The 20656-nt window shown below is 52.1% G+C and overlaps 2 protein-coding genes and 1 pseudogene across 3 annotated transcripts in view; 1 reads left to right on the top strand and 2 right to left on the bottom strand.

The window, feature by feature from the left end:
• The window catches only part of LOC310670852 (HLA class II histocompatibility antigen, DR alpha chain-like), a 43148-nt gene that overhangs the window by 11036 nt on the left and 11456 nt on the right, over positions 1 to 20656 (bottom strand). The gene's annotated exons all lie outside the window — the stretch shown is intronic.
• On the bottom strand, positions 8107 to 12635 carry LOC310670850 (mamu class II histocompatibility antigen, DR alpha chain-like). The gene is made up of 5 exons (XM_083426656.1): positions 11867 to 12635; positions 10364 to 10621; positions 9748 to 10032; positions 9230 to 9371; positions 8107 to 9077 (listed from the first exon to the last, which is right to left on the bottom strand). The coding sequence occupies exons 1-5, from the start codon at positions 11967 to 11969 to the stop codon at positions 9074 to 9076; spliced, it is 792 nt and encodes a 263-aa protein (XP_083282782.1). The 5' UTR covers positions 11970 to 12635; the 3' UTR covers positions 8107 to 9073.
• LOC310670800 (H-2 class II histocompatibility antigen, E-S beta chain-like) lies at positions 12730 to 20381 on the top strand (annotated as a pseudogene). Its single transcript, XR_014515494.1, has 6 exons — positions 12730 to 12976; positions 14765 to 15034; positions 18464 to 18745; positions 18865 to 18975; positions 19664 to 19687; positions 20230 to 20381. The product of XR_014515494.1 is annotated as an H-2 class II histocompatibility antigen, E-S beta chain-like (transcript).

Raw genomic sequence — 20656 nt, 5'->3', positions numbered from 1 at the left:
GGTGGTATATTTATTTCACTTCATAAAATTTATACATCACTTAATTGTGGGGGGGGGGGGAGCAACACCTCAAAGCGCTTTCCAAAAAGATAAACCAAGAGAAGAATCGCAAACCGTGCTTTAAAGCACAAGGACAAAAACATTAAAATCACCTCAACTTCCTCAACATCTGCGTCGACTTGTCTGAGCATCGGTTCATTGTGGAAAAAAGCAACACCTCAAAGTGCTTTAAAAAAAAATAAACCAAGAAAGCCAAGAGAAAAATTGCCACTGTACTTTAAAGCACACACACAAACACACACACACACAGAGAGAGATTAAAACCCCCTCAGCTTCCTCAACATCTGGTCGGCTTGTCTGAGCAAGAATGTTTTCCTCAGGTGCCAAAAAGAGAAGAATGAAGAAGGCGCCTCTTGGTTTCATTAGGCAGGGAGTTCCAAAGTCTGCTGAAGGAGAGAAAGGAGAGGAAAACACTCCCAGGGGCCCATATTTACATGAATTTGTTTGTTTCTTCATTAAATTTGCATACCGCCCTTCAACCCTCGATCTCAGGGCGGCTCACAATGTAATGGCAGAGGCAAAGGTGGCAGAGGAGGAACCAGGACCATCAAGCTCACCCTGAGACTGCAGGCGAGAAGGATTTCCTCAGAGGGAAAAAGACCCAGGCATCACCAACCGCAGGCAGGGTTGGTCTGCGGAAGAGAGGGGTGCTCTGGTTAATGCATTGTAGGGGGTTGGACTAGATGACCCCTGGGTCCCTTCCAACTCTACAACTCCATGAGTCTTTGAGGGGTGCCTGTCCCCTCGTCCACCTGGAGAGGAGGAAAAGGGCTTCCGGGGACCCTGCGTGATCCTCCCAGGAGCAGGCCTCATCCCAGGGACCAGGAATGTCCTCCAGCAGCACCTGGCAAACCACCTTCCTCTTCTGCCCCCAACATCCGCCCCACTGAGTCAGTCCTGAGGATGTCGTGGTCAACGTTCTCAAGAGCCCCTCACTCAGAAGGTGGGCAGCAAAGGGGTTGCTCTCTCTTGAAATGGGTCAGGGGTGAAAAAGACCCAAGACTGCATTGCAAATATCGGGCTGCCCCCAACTCCTTCTGCTGAGTGGGCCTTTGTCTCCTGCCCCAAAGACTTCACCTCCCACCCAGCCCATTAAAACTTTAGTCTTTATTCTTCTCCTTTATTCTTCTGTCTTGCTGCCTTCATCGACTCCTCTCAATTTAGAGCTCCCCCCCCCCCCAAGTTTCAGAAACAGAAAAAACGCTTCTTCCTCTGGCGAAAGATGATCTGCTGAAGGATCCTGGTTGGCCCAGGCTAGGCTGCCAGAGGTTCAGAAGAGACCTTGGCAGCTGTGTTGTCCCTGCCCAAGCCTTGGCACCAGAAGATTGCACTCCTAGTTTTTAGTGAAGCTGAAATAATAAGGGCAGAATTAGGGTTGCCATGCGCCTGGAGTTTCCTGGACATATCTGGAATACTGCGATTTTGACTAAAAAGCTCCACAACATTGCCCCCCAAAAATTCAAAACTCTGTGATTACTAAGACCCAGCAAGGTTTATCAAAAACAAGTCGTGCCAGACCAATCTCAATTCTTTATATATATATATAAAAGAGTTACAAGGTTGGTGGATGAGGGGAATGCTGTGGACATAGTGTATCTTGATTTCAGTAAGGCTTCTGCAAGAATATCATGGAGGACTTTGATATTCTTGCAAAGACACTGGTAAAATAAGGGCTGGGCCCTTTTAAATATATTTTTTTATAGTTTTCAATTACAGTGCAATAATAGTCTCATTATAACAATACCAATTTGTAATACAATTATTATTATTATTATTCAAATACCAAATTGCATAATATAGATAAAGTGCCCCCCCATGTGCTAGATTTGATGGTTTTGATGGTTTCCTTTATTTCTGCATTCCAAAATCTTATTAATTTCAATTACATTCTGGTCATAAAAACAATCCCTTATACAACAACTGCAATGTTGTTCTTCCTGTGTGTGGCAATTATTCTGTGCCTGGTGTTTCTTCCTGTCCTTGCAGATGACTTATTTGCTCCTTGGCAGTTCACAGACTCCTTTCACCCTTCCTTCCGGTGGAAGATATATGAGCAATAATACTTCCAATTAAATTAAATTCCAAGTTCTCTTAGAGTTATTAGCTAAGTCAACTGCTGTGTGGATTTGGGGCTGGTCGACTGACCGAACCCAAATATTGCTCATGACTGGTTCCTCCTCATCATGGGAAAAGTGACCATTGGGGTGCCATAGGGTTCTGTCCTGGGCCTGTTGTTGTCCAGCGTCTTCATAAATGACTTGGATGAAGGAATTGAGGGGATGCTCAACCAATTTGCAGGTGACATCAAACTGGGAGGGTAACAATGCCGACGAAGACAGAATCGGACAACCTTCACAGAATCCTGTATGTTTTGGGGGAACAGTCCCCTTCCTGTGGAGCCTTCCATCCCTGTGTCTCTCCTGGAGGACCAGCCTTTTCAGGGATGAAATTTGGGAGAGGCTCCTCTGCTCATCCCACGGAGCCCCCCCCCCCCCCACTTAGAAGGCCCTGGGAGGATCTCAGACTCTTGGGACCACGTGCCCTTGGCAGACTCCCCTTCTTCTAATGGTCCCATTTCATGGCAAATGGGCCCTTTCACATTCACAGGACCTGCGGCTCTTTCTGCTGAGTGGGGCCCTGGCCTCCTGCCCCACAGCCTTACCCTGGCAGCTCCCCTGGCCCCCCCTCCCCACACGATACTTTGCTGAAGGTTCTCCTTTGCTTCTGCCTTGAGATCCGGGAGAATGTTTGCTCTTTTGCTGAAAGAGGATCTGCAAAAAGGATTCCATTTCCCCTTCTAAGAAACCGTGACAACTGCAAGGTATCATATTGCACAGCAGGCTGGGCCTTGTCTGCCAGTCCCTGCGATGTCCCCGCACAAGCCTTGGCCCCAGAAGGGACGCCTCTCCCAAACCCCTCTCTGGGGGGCCATGTCCCTCCTGGAGCCTCTTGCCAGGGGGAGGAAGAAGAGCTGGACGACTCTTTCGACTTGCATTCATTTCTGGAAGGAGGCATTTCTGCAAGGCACACACAGAACGGGCAGAATGGGGAGGGGAGGGAAAACACCAGATCAAGACCCCCGAAAGCAGTGACCCCTGGGGGGACCTGTTCTGTGCCCCTGGTCTTCCACTGGTGGGTCGCAGCCTGATCCCATGTGGGCTGAAACAGGAGCCCTGACACCTCACAGATATAAAGATGGAGAAATGCATGTTTGGGTTGAAAGGGGGTCTGGGGTCTGGAAAGGTTGATGAGACCTGTCTCTGCCCCACAGCCGACTCATGAAGGAGGTCTGGCCAGGCTGACTGGGCCACACCCTGGCCTTGGCTGATCTGAAACACCCCCCACCCTCTCCTGTGGGTTGTGCCCCATAGCCTTGAGGACTTGGGGGGTCTCTGCCCATTCTCCCCTCTTCCTCCTCCCTCCTGCCTTAGGAAGAGAAGACCCACTTTGCTCTCCTGACGCAAGAGGGAGGGGGCTGCTCTCCAAGGAAATCTCCCCCCACCTTGAGCAAGGAGCCCCTATTCCTCTAGCAGAGGATGCTATGGGGCTTGCCCAGCCCCACTCCATTCAGCCATTCCCAAGGGGGTCCTTCCCTAAAATGGCAATTCCTCTTAAGCCATTGCTGCTGGGGTGAAGGGGGGGCTGTGCTTTGGGGGGGCTGTGCTGTGGGGGGGGGCTGGAAGCTACTTCTCTGTGAGGAGGTTTTGCTGCGCTCCCGGTTGACCTCCGTCTCCTGGATCGTGGCCAGCTTCCCTCTTTCATTTCCCTGAATGCTGAGCTGTGCTCCAGGCCCCCATGTGTGGGGAAGCGAAACTCCCCCCAGCGCCTTTCTGCAGCGTCTCCTCTGCTGCCAGAAACAAGGGGGCAGAAGGAGGGAGAGGTGGGGGAGGGAGACATGTGCTCTGGGCCCGGAAGTCCTGCTTCTGTCACCAGGGAGCAGGCTGCCTGGATCCTGCCCCTCCTGTCCAGGGACCCCCTTGCCCCCCTCCTCTTGGTCTGTTTCTTCCTCCAAGAGGCCTCCTTCCCAGCCTCAAGCAGGAGCTGCATGGACACCCAAATTACATTGGCACTGCCTGCAAGGAGAAATCTAGCACATCAGGGAGGAAGGCTGCAGGCCAAGCCCTTGCCCCCGTTTCCTGCTTGCAGGGAGGTTATTCTGCTTCTCCTTCACATTGGGGAGAGGGCAGCAAAAACATGCAGCTGCAGCTACAGTGGAGCAGTCCTGTCTCCCTTTCTCCCATGGGAGCCGTTGTGGAATGTAGATCTGAAGTTTACAGCCTCAGTGCCTCTGGGGGTCCACAAAACCCACGTTTTTCACACCCAGTTTGTCCCCTGGCAGCCCATCCCTGAGCACCTTGTATTCCGAAGAGATCTGGACCCAGAGTTTCCTCCTCTCTCTCTCTCTCTCTCTCTCTCTCTCTCTCTCTCTCTCTCTCCAGCCAAGGTCCTTCTCTGTGGAAGTGACTCCTCCACTCTTGAACTGAGCCTTTGCCCTCAGGTGTTGCTGCTCTTTTGTGCCACCACCAGGAACTGGGCCAATGTGCAAATCCAGTTCTGGGATTGGAAGCTCATGTACAGATAACCTGCAACCGTGGGCGTAGCCATGATTGGGTTTTTTGGGGGGCAGGCCTTTTGATAGGGGGCAGAACCTCAGTTTGCTTTGTATTTTAATTGATTTTTATTGATTGGGGGCAGCTGTGTAACCCTCCCCCCACGGCTGTGCCCATGCTTACACACTATTTGATTGGTCCTTTTTCGAAGCATTTTTTCCTTCAGAAAAACGAGATGCAGAGAATTCCCACTATGGGGGGGGGGGGGGACTGAGTGCTGGGATAAAATTCCCTCCTTCCTTTTTGAAGCAAAACGCAAAATGCAGAGGCTGCCACAAGCTCACAGCTTGCAAACGTAGTTGGTACTGTATTTTTCGCTCCATAAAGCGCACCAGACCATAAGACGCACCTAGTTTTAAGAGGGGTAAATCAAGAAAAAAATTCTGTGTGCAGCCTGTCCGCTTCTCCCAGAGCTTCTGGGGCTGCCAAGTGAAGCCCGGGTCCCCCCCCCCCAGCCCCAAAGAGCAAAGAAGCCAAGACAGCGAGCAGGATCCATGCACTCGCTGTCTTGCCTTCTGCCATAGCCGCGCGCAGCCTCTCCCGGCCCTGAGGGGCTACACGTGGCTATGGCAATACCCCCACCTCCCGCAAAAGCCCACAGGAGCCGTGCACCTGTTGCCGGAAATATCCGAGGGCTCCCTTGGACAAAAAGTAAAGACACCAACCAGAGTAAATTGGAGCAAATCAGCAGCCTGTAGGCTTGGCCTTTATTGTACTGTTGCAGCAGGGTGTTCCCCTCACTCGCAGGAGAGAGGAAAGACCCAGAACAATGGTGTGCAAGACCTAGTAAAAACTTTTGAAATTCCCCTCCTCTAGGTCAAGCCCACCCCCAGAAACATCATGCATACATTACAGAAAGGAGGGGTTGAGGGAGGAGTTGTGGTGGTAACCTGAGTGTCCTGTCACCTGGCTGGTTCCTCCTTTCTCCCCTCCCCATGAGTACTTTCCCGGTGACAAAGGGGAGATTGCAGTTTCCTGCCCCCTGAGGGGAAATCCAATCACTGTTCTTTTGTTATAGTCCAGGTTGAATCCACTCGTGTATGCAGGGTTGATGGTTTTCTGTCTGAAACCATCAGGGTTGGCATAGCAACTGGGCAGGGCTCCTGTGAATGTGCTGGAATGTTCAAGGGATTATGGCTGGCCTGTATCAAACCTTCCCCATTTTGTAGTCCTTCCTTCATGGAGTAAAATAAAAGTGGAACAGTGCAAATCTGCTGTATGGTTGATTTTCTATGAATTTATAACAGAAGTGTAGCGTATGTAGTGTGTGAGTGTGAGTGTGTGTGAAGTCTGTACAAACTGAATGATGGGGGGGGGGTTTTCCTGCTACACACCCTTTAAGGAGTGTGTGGCTCCTGTGGGCTTTTCCACGAGGAGGGAGAAGGAACTGACTGGCCGCGTCAGTCCCTTCTCCCTCCTGGGGAAAAGCCCACAAGAGCAGCGCGGAGCTTGTGTGCGGCTCTTGGGGGCTTTTCCTGCCTGCCTCCCCCCTGCATTCGCTCCATAAGACGCACAAACATTTCCCCTTACTTTTTAGGAGGGAAAAAGTGTGTCTTATGGAGCAAACAATGCGGTAATTAACATGAAGAGTCTGCCATCTGCAGTTTTGCATTTAAGCGCAAAAATAGAAATTAGAGTGTTGGATTTCACATTTTACATGGGCTGATTATTGACGGTGGGGAGAAGACAGCCTCTTAACTCCCCCCCCCCCGGTAATTCTTTGAAGCGGCTCTTAAAGCCAGAGATGCTCCAACTGATGACTTGTTTTAAAAGTTCCTGTTTCGAGGGAACCCAAATGTCACAATCTCCACTTCTGCCTTGAAGCACAAAACAGGGTTGGGGGAGGGGTAAAGCACAGTTGCTGTTGCTGCTGCTGCTTTGAGGGGGGGGAGGTCTATAGTGTTGTCCTTCTGGGGACTTTCCTGAAGGGGAGGCTTGATGGGAGCCAATCACAGGTCCCGACGCTGCCTGGTCATCAGTTGCTGGGCAGGAAACGCGTTGTTCTTGTCAAACCCCTTCGAGTGCAGCACTTGCTGGTCTCTGACTGTGTCCTGGGCTGCTGAAGGGGAGAAGGAGCCTTTGACAGGCAAGAGGGAGGAAGGAGGAGGAAGACAGCCTGCAAAGATCAGGCCACCCGCACCCCACTTTCTCCCTAGCTCTTTCCCTCTGGATCAGCCCTTCTCCAACTTCTGACTTTTGGGGATCAGCCCTCCTGCTGTGGAGGCCCCTGTTCACTTGCACCAGACCAGACTTATCCCAGATTTGAGGAATGTTGCCATACGGAAGGATCACTGCTCAGGGGCCCCTTCTTGCCCACTTGGGGTCTCTTGGCAATGCTAGACTCCGACTCTTACCCCCCTTACTGGTAGCAGGTGTTGCTTCAGCTGCTTCCAGATGTGGAGGGTCAGCCCTGCAGCCTTGAGGGGCCTCCTGCTCCTTCTGCCGACTGGGGCCCTGGCCTTCTGCCCCCAAGTCTTGCCCCGGCGGCACTCCTGCCCTGCCCCTCTGCCAAACTCTGCCTTCTGTCTTGCTGCATTAATTGGCTCCCCCCGAATTTGGATCCCACCCATTTCAGATCCAGAAGAAGGTATGAGATTGGACAGCAAGCTGGGCCTTGTCTGTTGGCCTCTGAGATGTTCCTGCTCAAGGCTTGGCACCAGGAAGGACGCCTCTCCCAAACCCCACTCGGTGGTGTCATTTACCTTCTGGAGACTCTTGCAAGGGGGGGGGGGGAGAGAGAAAGAGCTCAACAACTCCTTGTGTTAATTTATTTTAATAAGGCAGCAAAAATAGGGGGCAAGACAGGGAGAGGAAGGAAAACACCAGATAAACCAGCAAAGAGTGAATCCTTCTCTGAGGCTTTTAAGGCATGTTCTAGGCAACACAGTCAACTCATGATGGAGGTTTGGCCAAGCTGACTGGGTTGCACGCTGACCTTGCATGTCCTGAAACACCCCCCTTCCCTGCAGGTTGTTCCCCCTGGCAGAAGACATACATTCATCCACCCTGAATTTGGAGGGGTCTCTGCACATTTCCTTCCTCTTCCCCCCATCACTCACGCCAGTCTCAGGAAGAGCAGGTGCTTTGATCTGGTGAGGCATTTTAGGACGGGGAATGGGCTGTTCTGTTTCTCTCCTCTGTTCCCCCAGAGTGAGAATCCATGGGTCCTGTGGGATAATGGTTTGGTTCTTCACACAACCCACAGCAGGCCTTGAGGACCAGAAGAGTTGGGTTATCAGACTGATAAGGCTCCCTTTGCTCTAGCTGGCTTCCATGGTCTTCTTTTATCTACCAGAATATGGCCCTAAAGACACGAGGGGTCAATGTAGACATTCTGGTTGCAGTGCTACCCATTTCCTCAACGGTTCACCTTTTCGTTTTAAAATAATAAATATATCCAGAGCTTATAGGCAGAGAAAACAGCACTAGAAACAAATCATCAAACTGTAAGATTTATTCATTGCTTTTGGAAATATGGGAGCATGTATGAAAAACAGCAATTGGGCTGCACAGAAGCCATTGGGAAAGTTTTGCGGCAGAAGAAGAAGGGATATTTTCCTCTACACAGACCGATACAACCCTGCTTTATGTGGACAAGAAAGGTGTTTGGGGTCTCTTCCCAACTAAACTTCCCCAGCAAGCTGGATGAATCCTCTTTGGGATTAAGGAAACACCTGAGGGGTGTATTCCTGCAGTGCAATGCACGGAACTGAGGAAGGCTCTCTCCAAAAACTGGAGAGGGAGGTGAATGGTTTTGGGTAAGTGGGTGGAGATATGAATTACTATGCCTGACACTCTGTTGGCAGGGGGTCTCCTTGAGTCATGCAGATACAAGGCCAGGCAAAGCAGGAAGCCCCCACAAAAAACTATCCTGACTCAACCATGAAGTTTGGGGGAGGATCTGCAGCCAAACCACAAGCCCCTCTGTCAGAGATGATTTAGCTGAGATTCCTGTAATGCAGGGGGTTGGACCAGATGACCCTTAGGGTCCCTTCCAACTCTACAATTCTATGATTCTATAAAATGCACGATTACTGGACAGCCAGAAGCAGAGGCACCAGGGAGCTTCAGAATCTGCATAGAGGGAGCTGTAAATGTTGAACCATGGCAAGACATTTCGTGTGAGTAAACCATATACTTTTCCTATTTACTTAAACAGTCTGAGCAATTTCTTTGCTAAGAGGGAAACAGAAAAGGGAGAAAAGTAATGTAAGTCTGCCTAAGCATCTTTGGCTATCATAATTGTTCTTAAAAGCTAAACATATTTTCCGAAAAGCTTCTAAGGATAAGCTGCACACGGAGGAAGCAACTCCTTCCAGCTGATTCGTAGCAGAAGAGACTCTTGGCAAAGGAGCTGAGCTGAGAGGGTTGAAGGAAGAGGCTGTCAGGAAAGGAATCCTCCATTATCTGAAAAGGAAGGAGAAGGGAGCAGGTGAGCTGGGAGTACTGAGGCTGAGCACCTTCTGGGCAGGATGAGGCCCACCCCACCCCTTTGCTGTGTATTTCGGCTTCCCTTGCATTTGTCTCTGAGCCCCTGAAGGGAAACGGGTTCGACTCACATGAAGCCCCTGCGATCGTTCATCCTCATGGCCTTGAAGAAAAGGATGGTGCCAGCGATGATGCCCAGGATGCCAAAGGCCAAGCCCAGGGCACACAGCACGTTCTCCATCGTCTCCGGGATGGGAGAGGGCGCCTTGGAAACTGGGATGGAGAGAGAGAGAGGGCAGGGCTACGGGGGGACTCTGTTTCTCTGAGTGTGTTCAGCGGAAGAAAGAACCCAGGAGTCCTGACACACCCGCCCCACAGCCCTTAATGCACACACTTTTAAGTTAAACTGAGAGAAACTACCTCAAGGATATCTCAAAGAACCCCCCAAAGGCAGCTGAGCACCTTTTTGTCTCCCATGGCTAGAAGGAGCAGAATAAATTATTCAAAACTGCAAGTGTACTTCACTTGCATAAATTATTCTGATCTCCAGAACTTGTTTCTTATAAGCCATTGTCAGCTCTGACAGCCATGAATCTGGATTTCTGAGTTCAAGTCCCAGAGAAAAGGCCCAATCCTGCCCGGTGCTTACCCCAGATCTTCTCCATCTTTCCCCCTGGGATGCCCCAGTGCTCCACCTGGCAGACGTAGATGTCTCCCTGCTCAGGGACGAAGGGGAGGTAGGAGAACTTGCGGAAAGTGTTGTCCACGCTGGGGTAGAAGTCTGTCTCCTCCACGCCCTCAGAGACCACCTCGTTGTTCTTCAGCCAGGTGACGTTCAGCACTGGGGGGGAGAACCTGTCCACAAAGCAGATGAGGACGTTGGGGTCCCCCAGTTCCACGGCATTTTCTGGGTACACAGTGGCCGAAGGAGCAACTGAGGAAGGAGATGGAGAAAGAAATGGGATTAAAACCCATTTGAAGCAGTCTAGAAATGGAAAGCATAGCAATTAGCTGCTGTGGGTATTTTTGCACTTGGTGTTCAGGTTTGGGAATGCCTCTGAGCTTGTACAGAGTGCAGTGCTGCCCCTCCCATCAGGCTTCCCTTCCCTTTTAGCCTGTCTCCGTCAGCCAGGGACTGGCTCCCTGGAGCAAGTTCCCTCTGGGGAGGCAGAAAGGGGTCCTGAAGGGTCTTCCGGGTCAGAAGCCAAGAGACCACCCCCTGCCTGCCCCCCAGCTCTCTCCCCTGCCCCCCTCGCCTGTCCTACCGTTCAGGGCACGGGTGCGGTTGCTTCGCTTCATGAGCACCTCCATGTTGTTCTTCATGACGGCGATGTTGGCCAGGGCGCCCTGCACCTCGAAGCTGGTGAAGCGCTGGAAGTCCGGCAGCCTCCAGACGTTCTGCTTCTTCTCCCAGTCCACGTGCAGGATCTCCTCGTTGTCAAACTCCAGCAGGAACTCCCCGGACTTCTTCTCCGAAGGGAAGCTCTCCTGGAAGAAGTCCAGCTCCACCAGGGTGTCCTCCACTGCAGGGGGGGGGGGGAAGGAGAGAGGGAGGCTTTAGGACCCCGCAGCAGGATGAGGGAGAACCTGCCCCATTGCTAGGAATGGGGCCACCACCAGGAAGGCTCTCTAGGTAGACAGGAGGGGGGGCTTCATCTGCTCCCAAACACAAACACACATGTCATTTTTAGTATCCCCTAATTCCTGAGCCATAACAGCCTCAAAAGGTGATCCTGGGGGGCATTTGTGTTTGGGGTGACTCTGGCAGATCGAAAGTTGTAGGAATCCTTCGAGAGACCAATCCCTGACTCCTTACAGGGTTGTTGTGAGTATAGCAAGGATGTAGCTCTGCCCTGAGCTCCTTGCCCCAAAGTGAAACCAAGAATACAAGGATTTCCTCGGAGTTTTTAAGGGTTCTGCTCAGAGATGTTTTTTAGGGTCTACCGATGTTTCTGGCCCCTTTTGTGCTGCTGGGGAGGAGAGAGACCATTCTGTCTTGGGGGGCATTAGGGATGTGGGGGGCTGGTCCCTTTTGGGGGCGACCACTGGGGGCTTCTGAACCAGGCAGGTCTCTGTGGCAGCCTAGTCTATAAAGGAGAAAGAACAATTCTTCTTTTATCTCCCTTTCCCTCCTCCCAACAGGAAAGGCAAGAGGCACAATCCCGAACTTTGAAGGAAGGCAGGGTGGGGGGTGGGGGGTGCTGTTTGCATCCAGTCCTCCCCCCTCTATTTTTTTAACCCCCGGACCAGCTTAGTTGAGGGTTCAGATCCTCCCTCCCCTCCCTCGTGTTTTGGGGGCGTCCAATTTCCTTCCTCCGGACCAGGCAGGTCTCTGTGGCAGCCCACTGAGAGGACTAATAATTCTGGTTTATTTCCCTTTTCCTCCTTGTAACAGGAAAGGCTAGGGGAACAGATTCCGATCTTCTAAGCTAGGTGGGGGCGGGGGGAGTGCTGTTTTCACCCCGTTTTCCCCTCTCTCTTTTTTTGGACCACCTTATTTGAGGAACCAAATCCTCCTTGCCCGTCACCCTCCCATTCCACGCACCTCCCAGCACTCTTTCGTGGGGGGGGGGCCGTCCCTTCCTCCCCCCATCCCTCCGTCTTCCCGGGCGCAGCTTCTGCACCTGTCGGGGGGAGGGGGCTTCTCCTCCCTTTGCCCAAGAGACCCCTCCTCCTTTGCCCACCAGCAACGCCCAGGGGCGCAATCTTTCTCCCCCCTCCTGGGACCCCTCCCCAGGCATCTCCCCCTCTCTCCTGCGCCCCCCGACCTTTCAGGGCTCCGGCCCCCCTTGGCGGGGCGAGGAGGAGGGTCGCCCAGAGGCAGCAAAGGGCTCTTCCTCCTCCTCCTCCTCCTCTTCCTCCGGGCTCCATCTCTGCAGCTCTTCCTGGGCCGAGGCGGGCGAGGGGCGATTCAAGCCCAAGTGTCCCTTGCCCCTTCCTCCTGGATGCTCGCCCTCCAAGTGGCTGTGGGGCGGGGGCGGCCAGGGGGCGGCTTTGGCGGAGCAGAAAAGTCCCTGCCAGCTCGGCCAATGAGAAAGCGCCCTGGCGATGACCAGCCTGTCTCCAGGTAAACCCTCCCCAGGCAGGAGCCTCAGCCGGAGACGGAGCGAAAACAGCAGCAGGAAAAGGGCAGCGAATATTTGGGGGTGTGGGGGCTGGATCTCCCCAAGAGGGGAGGGGTCTCCTCCAGGGACGGGGCTGCGGGGGCTCCTCTCTGTCTCCCCCCTTGTGTGTTTCTTCATGGGGCTCCTCAGACACCAGCGCCAGGGCTGTTTCTTGCAAAGGGGAGCTGGGGGCTTTTATTGGGGGAGGGGTCTCCTTACTGGGGGGCTGCCAGGTCTCCTCGGGATGCAGGCTGGGGGGCCAAGAGGGGGAGCCCCCTCCCTCAGCAGACAGTTATCCCCCCCTTGAAACTGAAATTTCCCTTTTTTTCTGTCATAGTAAACTTTTGGATGGAACTGTCAGATTCCTGTTAAGCTTTATATCCCCGCAAAGGTTTTCTGGGAAAGATCTTGATTCACACGCGACGCAGCAACAATGGAGACCTCAGAAGCAGCTGCGAAGCCAAAGAGGAACTTGCAGGTCGAGCGAGAGCAGAGAGAGCCCTTGAGAATGCTCTTTCCAGGAGTTCCCTGCCTGGCGACCGATGACGCTGCCCCGGCTCGGAGGCGGATTGGACGCTCGCGGGGCGGGGAGGCGGAGTGGGCGGGGCTTGGGCAGGAGTTTCCCCCGGAGCTGAGCGGAGAAAGTCCCATTTGGGGGCGAAGAAGAGAGAAGGATGGGGGGCTCCGGCGCTGCGCCTCTGGCCTTTGGGGGGCTCCTGCTGGGGATGCTGGTGGTCTCCGCTTCGGAGGGGCTGGGCGTGGAGGCGCCTCCAGGTGAGGAAAGATTCTGCAATGGGGGGAGAAGGAAGAGGAAACTCCGCTTAGCGGGACCCTCATCGGTGGGGCTCCTTTGAGGATCCCTCCTAGATGGTCTTCCATGATCTTAGCAGTCAGTCCGTATGTGACTGTGGAACCAATTCTGGATCCCCACGTCCTTCCACAGTGGGGACAGAGGTTTCTGGGCGGGAGTTGATCCCCTGAGGGTTTGCCTTCCTCTTAGCTCGTATCTGCCTTTTGTCCTCAGTTCGAGTGTCTTCAAAGCCCATGACGCCTCTGGTCAAGGCTGTTCTCCAACTGGAGCGCTCGCAGGCCAGTGTTTCCCAGTTGTCAGTGTTTATACTACATTTTGTTAGATTTGCCTTGAGAGAATATTTTAACCTCTTTTGCTGACCACCAGCATTACACTTTCCGCTTTTAAGTTAGGACTAGAGTAGCTGCTTTGGAAGGCGATAATCAGGCTTCCGAACAACCTGGTTTAGTTCAGCGAAGTTGGTGTTGCAGAATCCTTGCTTCCCCACGGGGGATCTTTGCTTATTCCAGGACTCTGGGGGCAAAGGAGCAGGAGGGAAGGGGAAACACCCCCCCCCCACTGAAAAGGAGCAGCTCAGGCTTCTTGGACTGGGAAGGAGAAAGCATTTAATTATATCCCAACTTTCAGGATTAAAATCCTACCCCAGCAGTTTACAAATAATATTCAATTTAATTTTAATAGAACTACAATATTCACACATTAAATAGTCTTCCTGCAGGACAGCTGATGGCAGGTAGCCCTAGGGGACTTTTTTGCGGGGGGGTCGCAGCTGAATCTGGCCCTGAGGTCTTCTTCACCTGCTTCTCAAAATCATCCTCATCATTATTAGTCCATAACCAATTATTAACTCTATAAAGGACTACAGATAAGGCATAAATATACCTTTCACCTGCTCTTTCTCAATAATAAGAAACCCAGGCAAGTGCGTAGTCAGGATTTTTGTTAGGGAGGGGCAGAACCTCAGTTTGCTATGTATTTTTATTGATGGGGGGCAGTTGCCCCTCCCTGTTCCCCTTGGCTACGCCCATGGAGCAGCAGCGAAAGTGGGGCCAATGGCTCCCTGCTCCTGGAACCCTGAACTCCCCCCCCCCCGCGTTGGGGTCCCCTGGGTGCTGAAATGGGCTCCTGCGTAGACAGGCGTCGCTTTCTGCGCGCTGGCAGGGAAAGCGAAAGTGAAACCGGGTCTACCCGGTAGAGGGAATCTCGTTGGGGGGGGGGGGTTTGCAGTGAAGCGTCTCCCACCCTCCTCGGCATCTCGCCCCTTTCCTGGTCTTTCTCCCACCCCAACATTTCTTCTTCCAGCCGGAGGGCAATAAAAGGGGGAGGGAGGTTTACGTTTTTGTTTTAAAGAAACTGGAGATAAGCATGGGCGAAGCCATCGCGGGCAGGGAGCAGCTGCCCCCCTTAAATAAATTAACTAAATAAAGCAGGTAGCTCAGTTTTATCCCCCCCCCAACTTAAATCCTGGCTACGCCCATGGGGTCCAGGATCTTGGAGGTTGTGCCTCCCTCTCCACAACGGCCTTCTTTCTGATTTCTCTCTTTCCTTTGGGAGGAGGCGAAGGGGGGGTCTCACTGCTCCGCATCCCCCCCCCCCACCATGGGATCACGTGCAGGAGAGAAAGAATGGGAGAGATACAGACCGTCTCCCTCCTGACCGGCAGGGGCAACTATCCTCTTTCGTGGGAGCTGCGCCCTTAAGGGAACCGGAAGTCTCCAGCCCCCCAATTTTCTTTCTCCCCCCCCCCCCAGAGCATTTCCTGTACCAGGGGAAGATCGAGTGCCACTTCTCCAACGGGACGCAGCGGATCCGCATGCTAGAAAGGCACTTCTTCGACCGGCAGGAGCTCGACTACTTCGACAGCGACCGAGGGAAGTACGTGACGGTGTCTGAACTGGCGGAGTCCGACGACAAGAGATGGAACCAGGACAAGGACGGCCTGCGGCGCCAGATGGCCAACGTGGATGTCTTCTGCCGGCACAACTACGGGCTCGCCGAGCCCTTCTCCCAGTCCCGGCGCGGTGAGTCCAGAATGGGGGAGGGGGGGCGTCATGGGAAACGGGACCCCGGAAGGACCCAAAATGGGGGGGGGGGCGTGGGGTGAACCCGGGACTTTCTCCCCTCGAAGTCCCTGTTGCTGCTGGCCCCCCCGCCCCTCCCCTCCCGCTTTTCAGAGAAGAAGAGGGGCCTTTCCGGATGCCCCACTCCTGGCAGAGTTTCTGTGTCCCTGGAAGCTTCACAAACCGTTTCGTGTATTGCAATCTGGATGGTGCCTCTCTTACTTCGTTTATTTATTTATTATTAATTAAATTCGCATCCCACCCTATACTTGTAGGTCTCCAGGCAGCTTGCAACACAAAATTGCAGTATTTACAATAATAATAATAATAATAATAATAATAATAAAATAACAACAACAAACAATGTCAACAACAACAATAATAGAAGTAATTATTATTATTATTATTATTATTATTATTATTATTATTAATTTATACCCCATCTATCTAGCTGGGTTTCCCCAGCCACTCTGGGCAGCTCCCAACAGAATTAAAAGCACAATAGAACATCAAAAACTTCCCTAAACTTCATCTACTGCCTGTCCATTCCCACCGTTTCCCCAGAGGAGCTTGAGATGGTGTTCTGTCCATGGTTCCCCCTCTCCTCATTCCACCCCCACAACGACCCTGTGAGGGAGGCCAGGCTGAGGGGAGGGGCTGGCCAGGGACACCCAGGAGACTCAAGGCCCGGGGTGATTTGAACCCAGGACACAGTCCAACACTGGACTACATTAGAGTGGGGGCTGCAGGGGGGGGGAATAGGCAGCCTTTCAGGGGGAGCAGAGAGAGCGCATTTGAAACAGAAACCCTGAACATTATTAAAGTGCAAAATGATGTTATTTGGACATTACCCAATTATTAACTGTGACACCTTAGCATGTCGTTTCCTGCACACCTGACACGGATTCACGTAGGGCTGCCATACGTCCAGGTTTCCCAGGGAATCGGGGTGTTTAAATTGGGGGGGGGTAGAAATTAACCACAGTATCTCAAATCACATACGCTCAGGATTAAATAATAATTATTATAAACATGGTCCATTTCCTTCCCACTCACTCATTACTATTTTCAGCTACAAGGCTCCCCTCCAACTACCCCCCCCCCCCGTTCTCCAGGGGTCATCCCTAAATCAAAAGTATATTGAAAGGAAAGTTACTATAATCACTTGGGGGGGGGCGTTTGTGGATTTGCATAACATCTGCTCTATATCAGGGATGTCCAACAGGTAGATTGCGGGGGGTGGGATCCTGTGGTCTGCACCCCCCCCCAAAGCTCAACAACGTTGGCTTCCTAAAAAAAGTTCAACCGCTTTGGTAGATCACTGCCAGGTTTTTTATAGTCGGAGTTGATCTCAGTCTCTTGAAAGTTGGACATGCCTGCTCCATATCACATAAAGATTGATGTGCTGTTTTTCAGTTGGAGTGAAGGGCCCCAAAATAAATTGGTAGTGGCGCTCTCTCTCTCTCTCTCTCTCTCTCTCTCTCTCTCACACACACACACACACACACACACAGAAAGATGTCTGACAGGTGAAGCTTTCCCAAAGTGAACAGGTGAAGTTTTCCCAATAATTGCATTTCCGTAGGAGAAAAAGGGCTTAACCTGTTGAATTTCTGCCTTCCACTCAGCTCTAAAAGGCACAAGAGCCTCAGCTGTCTTTGTGCAATTCCCATCATCCCTAGCGAGCAGGACCAGTAGTCAGGGAGGATGGGAATTGTAGTCCAGAAAGAGTTGGCAACCCAAGTTTGGGAAACACTGAGGAGACCATTGTACTATAAGTGAAGAATACTGTGCAGTGAATTCTGAATAGCATCCTGTTTGGCAGGAAAAAAGGAAGGGCAAACTCCTGAGATTCCCAGGACTGGGAAGTGAGACAGAAGGATGGAAAGTGTCCTAGGAAGGGGAGGGGCATCCCAGGACCCCCAGGGAGGAGCAGTTCCCTGTTTGTGGAATGCCCAGCCTGGCCACTGGGGAAACTGGGCTGACTTTGGGTAGATGGGGGGGGGGTTCAGAGATCCCACTGGTGGGAGTGGGAAGTTGGGGGCTGGGAGCGCAGGATCGACTGACTGTCCCAGGGTCAAATCTAGGCTTACTGTCACCTGGGACAAAGACCCTGTTTTGTCACACACGCCCCACATGCATTTGCGTATACACACCCACACACCTGGACACGCTTGTTCATAAAAGAGGTTTGAAAGAGGGTGGAAAAGAGAAATAGTCTCTCCAAATAGTAACACTGTCTGTGTGTGTATCTGGCTTTCATTCAACTTTAAGAAGATCTCAGAGAGCAGTAGATCATTTGAGGAATTCTAAGAAATATCACGACTGTTTGTAATAAAAATAAAATAATGGAAACTGATAACGATCAGGCACAAAGCAGAGAGTAAGTCCTATTGAACCTCTGAGTAAAAATGTGTACAACTGCAGTATAAGACTGCAGAATCTTTACACAGTTACCTGGGAGTAAGCTCCATTGAATTCAGTGGGACTTCTGAGTAGTAAAGGCTTGCAGTTTAAGGCTCTAAAATAAAAGAATAAATACTCCACAAGATTCCTTCAAAAATTGCTGGCTGCTAAACCATTGCAATTAAAGAATTTAAAGTGGTTTGGCTACATTTTCTTCCCAAATTACAGGAAGGGATAAATTCAAAGAGCTTTGTATGCCAGCATCACATTTCATTCATTGCAGGTATTTTATTTTCAGCATAAAGAGAACTCAGTTTTTGTAGCTGATTGTATGCAGCGGTGCCCTCCCTATGTGTTCACGTGGTGTAAACATGTATGTTGTCTTCTAGAGATCCAAATACACACACACACACACACACACACACACACACACACACACAAAATGAACACACAAGCAAGCAGCCGTCCAAAGTGCTTCTGATCCCAAAAGGGCAGGAGGGGATTTTCTGATCTCTTCACCAGTTGTAATTCATCTCTGAGACATTAAGGGAAGCAAAAGAAGAAAGAAAGAAAAATAAAACTTTCCCTTTTCAACTTTGCGTGGAGAGCAACCTTCTCCAGGATTTCTCTTTTGCACACAGTTCCAAAAACAGACAGGCAGAAAGGGAATGGGAGATCCTTTTCTAGGTTTCCCGTTTCCCCTTGCAGATTAGCATCACTCAGCAGATGCTTTTAGACTGTGGAGCCACCAAGAGGGTCTGCGGTGGAGGGGGGAGCCCATGCAAGCTAGGAGCCTCAGTGGCGCCCCTCTAGAGGCTTCACCCGGGGCTGAGACCCTGGCTAGCCCCCCCCCCCCAGCTACAGCCCTGGGATGGTGGGAGAGGATCCCTCATTCCCCTCTCCTCCCTCCCTTGAAGCCTCCAGGTCCCTCCCTGCCTAAATCTCTGACCTTCCTCCCACATCTCCCTTGCCTCCCTCCCACAGTCCGGCCCAAGGTGAAGATCACCCCCACAGACAACGTGGAATCTTCACCACACAACACTCTGCTGATTTGCACCGTGAACCGCTTCTTCCCTGCGGGGATCCAGATCAAGTGGTTCAGGAACGGGAAGGAGGAGCCCAAAGTGTGGACCACGGACCTCATCCGGAACGGGGACTGGACCTTCCATATTGAGGTGATGCTGGAGACAAAGCCAGAACGTGGAGACGTCTACACCTGCCAGGTGGAGCACGCCAGCTTCGAAGGCCCCGTGAAGGTGAAATGGGGTAGGACACCTTCCTACTGGGAGTGGGGGGCATTCCTGGGGGGCTAGATGGGTTGCTCCCCCCTCGGGGGGCTGATCCCAGGCCTGCCTTTCCTCACTCATGGCTTTTTCTTCCTTCAGAGCCACAGTCGGACTCTGCCAGGAGCAAGATGTGGACGGGGATTGTGGGGATTGTGCTGGGGCTGGTCTTTGGGGCCACTGGACTCGCCCTTTACCTGAAGAACAAGAAAGGTGAGGGTGGGGTGCCAGGGGGAGAGGGAGGGTGGGGTGTGGGGCTGGATTGGGCTCCAGGCTCCCCTCCTCTTCTTTGGCAGAGGATCTGGAGATGGTTCTGTTCCTTCTCCACTCCTAGGAGGTCCCTCTTGGTGTCTCAATGGAGCCTCAGCTATTATGGAGATGGTCTGAGGTTTAAATCTGTAGATTAAGACCTAAACCTCCCATCCAACATATGAGGGAGAAATTCAAAAGCATCTCTGGCTCTGAAGCCTTTGAGCAGATTAAGGACACAGATGTTTTGCAGCTTCCTGGTCCCAGCAGTAAGTCAAAGGCTCTCTCTCCCTGCTGAGCGAAGGGCCTTTAATCCCAGAATCAACAACTGGGCAATGCAGAGCCCCAAAAGAGGCAGCCGAAGGAATATGGGAGGGTTTGTGGGGTGGGGGCATTGGGTAATGGGGAAGAGGTTAGTTGGCAAGGTGTTCTCCAGGGTCCTTTCTGTATCGGGAAGGAAATATTTATTTCCTACAAAGACTCTTCTTTCACCCCTCATAGTCCATAGGACAGAAATGGGGGGGGGGGAGTTCCTAGCTGTGCCTGGAGTGTGTCATCTTGCTCTTGTGGGTTGGGGGCTGTTCTCAGAGAAGCTATTTCGGGGGATATCTGGTGCTGACTGAATCTTTCTGTTCTTTTCTCTCTCTCCCAGGTCAAGCTGTTCCTCAGCCTGCAGGTAACTTTCCTCTCTGCTCTTCCATCCTCCTCCTCCTCCCCCAACCCCCTTCTCCTGGCTGCTTCCTGTGCCCCCGCCATGGCTTCCTTGTAGAACAGAGGGGAGGGGCTTTCTATGGACAAATCCATCCCCTGAGGCACACACTCCAGTATCATGTCCTGGAAGGGGGTCTCCAGGGGAATGTCCCACCTGGGAGACAGTCAAGCAAAGTTCCTTCGCAGAGGCAGAGTGAGGAGACCAGGCTGGCGTTTGGCCCTTGGGGCCACATTTGGTCCAGGGTCTGTGGTTCCCCATTTCTGATCCAGACAGATCTCCTTGGTCTCTTCTGAAGCTCCTCTTCTCCACTGCCAAAGCCAGCCAAGTCTCCCTCCCTCTTCCTCCTTCCCTCCTCAGAGCCCTCCTCAGAGTGATGGGAATTGTAGTTCACAATATCTGATGGCCGCTCTATGGAGTGTCCCCCCAATCTTGCCAGGGATTCTTGACCCCTTTCTCCCCATTCCTCACCCCACAGTGATGGGCTTGTCTCTCTCTTCTGTCTTCAGGACTCATCAGTTAGACTCCGCTGCTCCATCAGGATCCTGGGATGTGGAGAAGCTCTGTTCTTCCTGCCAGTTGCCCTCTGTCCATGCTCAGAGGTGGGAACCTCCTTGGAAGGTGGATGGAAGGAGTCACAGATCAAGAAGGACAGTGTCCACCCCTCCCCCACCTCTGTTGCTTGCTTGTCATTTGGGGAAAGTTTCTTTTTCTGTTTCCCTTTCCGCTTGTTGATTGCAAGTTATGGCAACCTGATTCCTTCTTTGCACCCCTCTGCTAGAGAATTTGTGCCTTGAATCTCCCTGGAGGAGCCTGAGCTGTCCCTGAAAACAACCATGAATCTCATCAGACTGCCAGGACTGGTCCTTCAAGCCCCGATGGGGAGCCTGATCCTTGAGATTCCTCATTGCAGGAGGTTGGGCTAGATGACCCTTG

This window comes from Podarcis tiliguerta (assembly GCF_965153285.1).
Source record: "Podarcis tiliguerta genome assembly, chromosome: 2".
Lineage (NCBI taxonomy): Eukaryota > Metazoa > Chordata > Lepidosauria > Squamata > Lacertidae > Podarcis > Podarcis tiliguerta.
This window is presented reverse-complemented; position numbering and strand designations above follow the sequence as displayed.

What these genes read in the sequence shown, in the direction of transcription:
- LOC310670850 (XM_083426656.1), bottom strand. Translation starts at nt 11,969, where the DNA reads ATGGAGCCCGGAGGAAGAGGAGGAGGAGGAGGAGGAAGAGCCCTTTGC. An exon ending in GGGGGCCGGAGCCCTGAAAG is followed by an intron (nt 10,622 to 11,866) that starts GTCGGGGGGCGC and finishes CCCCCCCTGCAG; the next exon opens with TGGAGGACACCCTGGTGGAG. An exon ending in AAAGATGGAGAAGATCTGGG is followed by an intron (nt 9,372 to 9,747) that starts GTAAGCACCGGG and finishes TCTCCATCCCAG; the next exon opens with TTTCCAAGGCGCCCTCTCCC.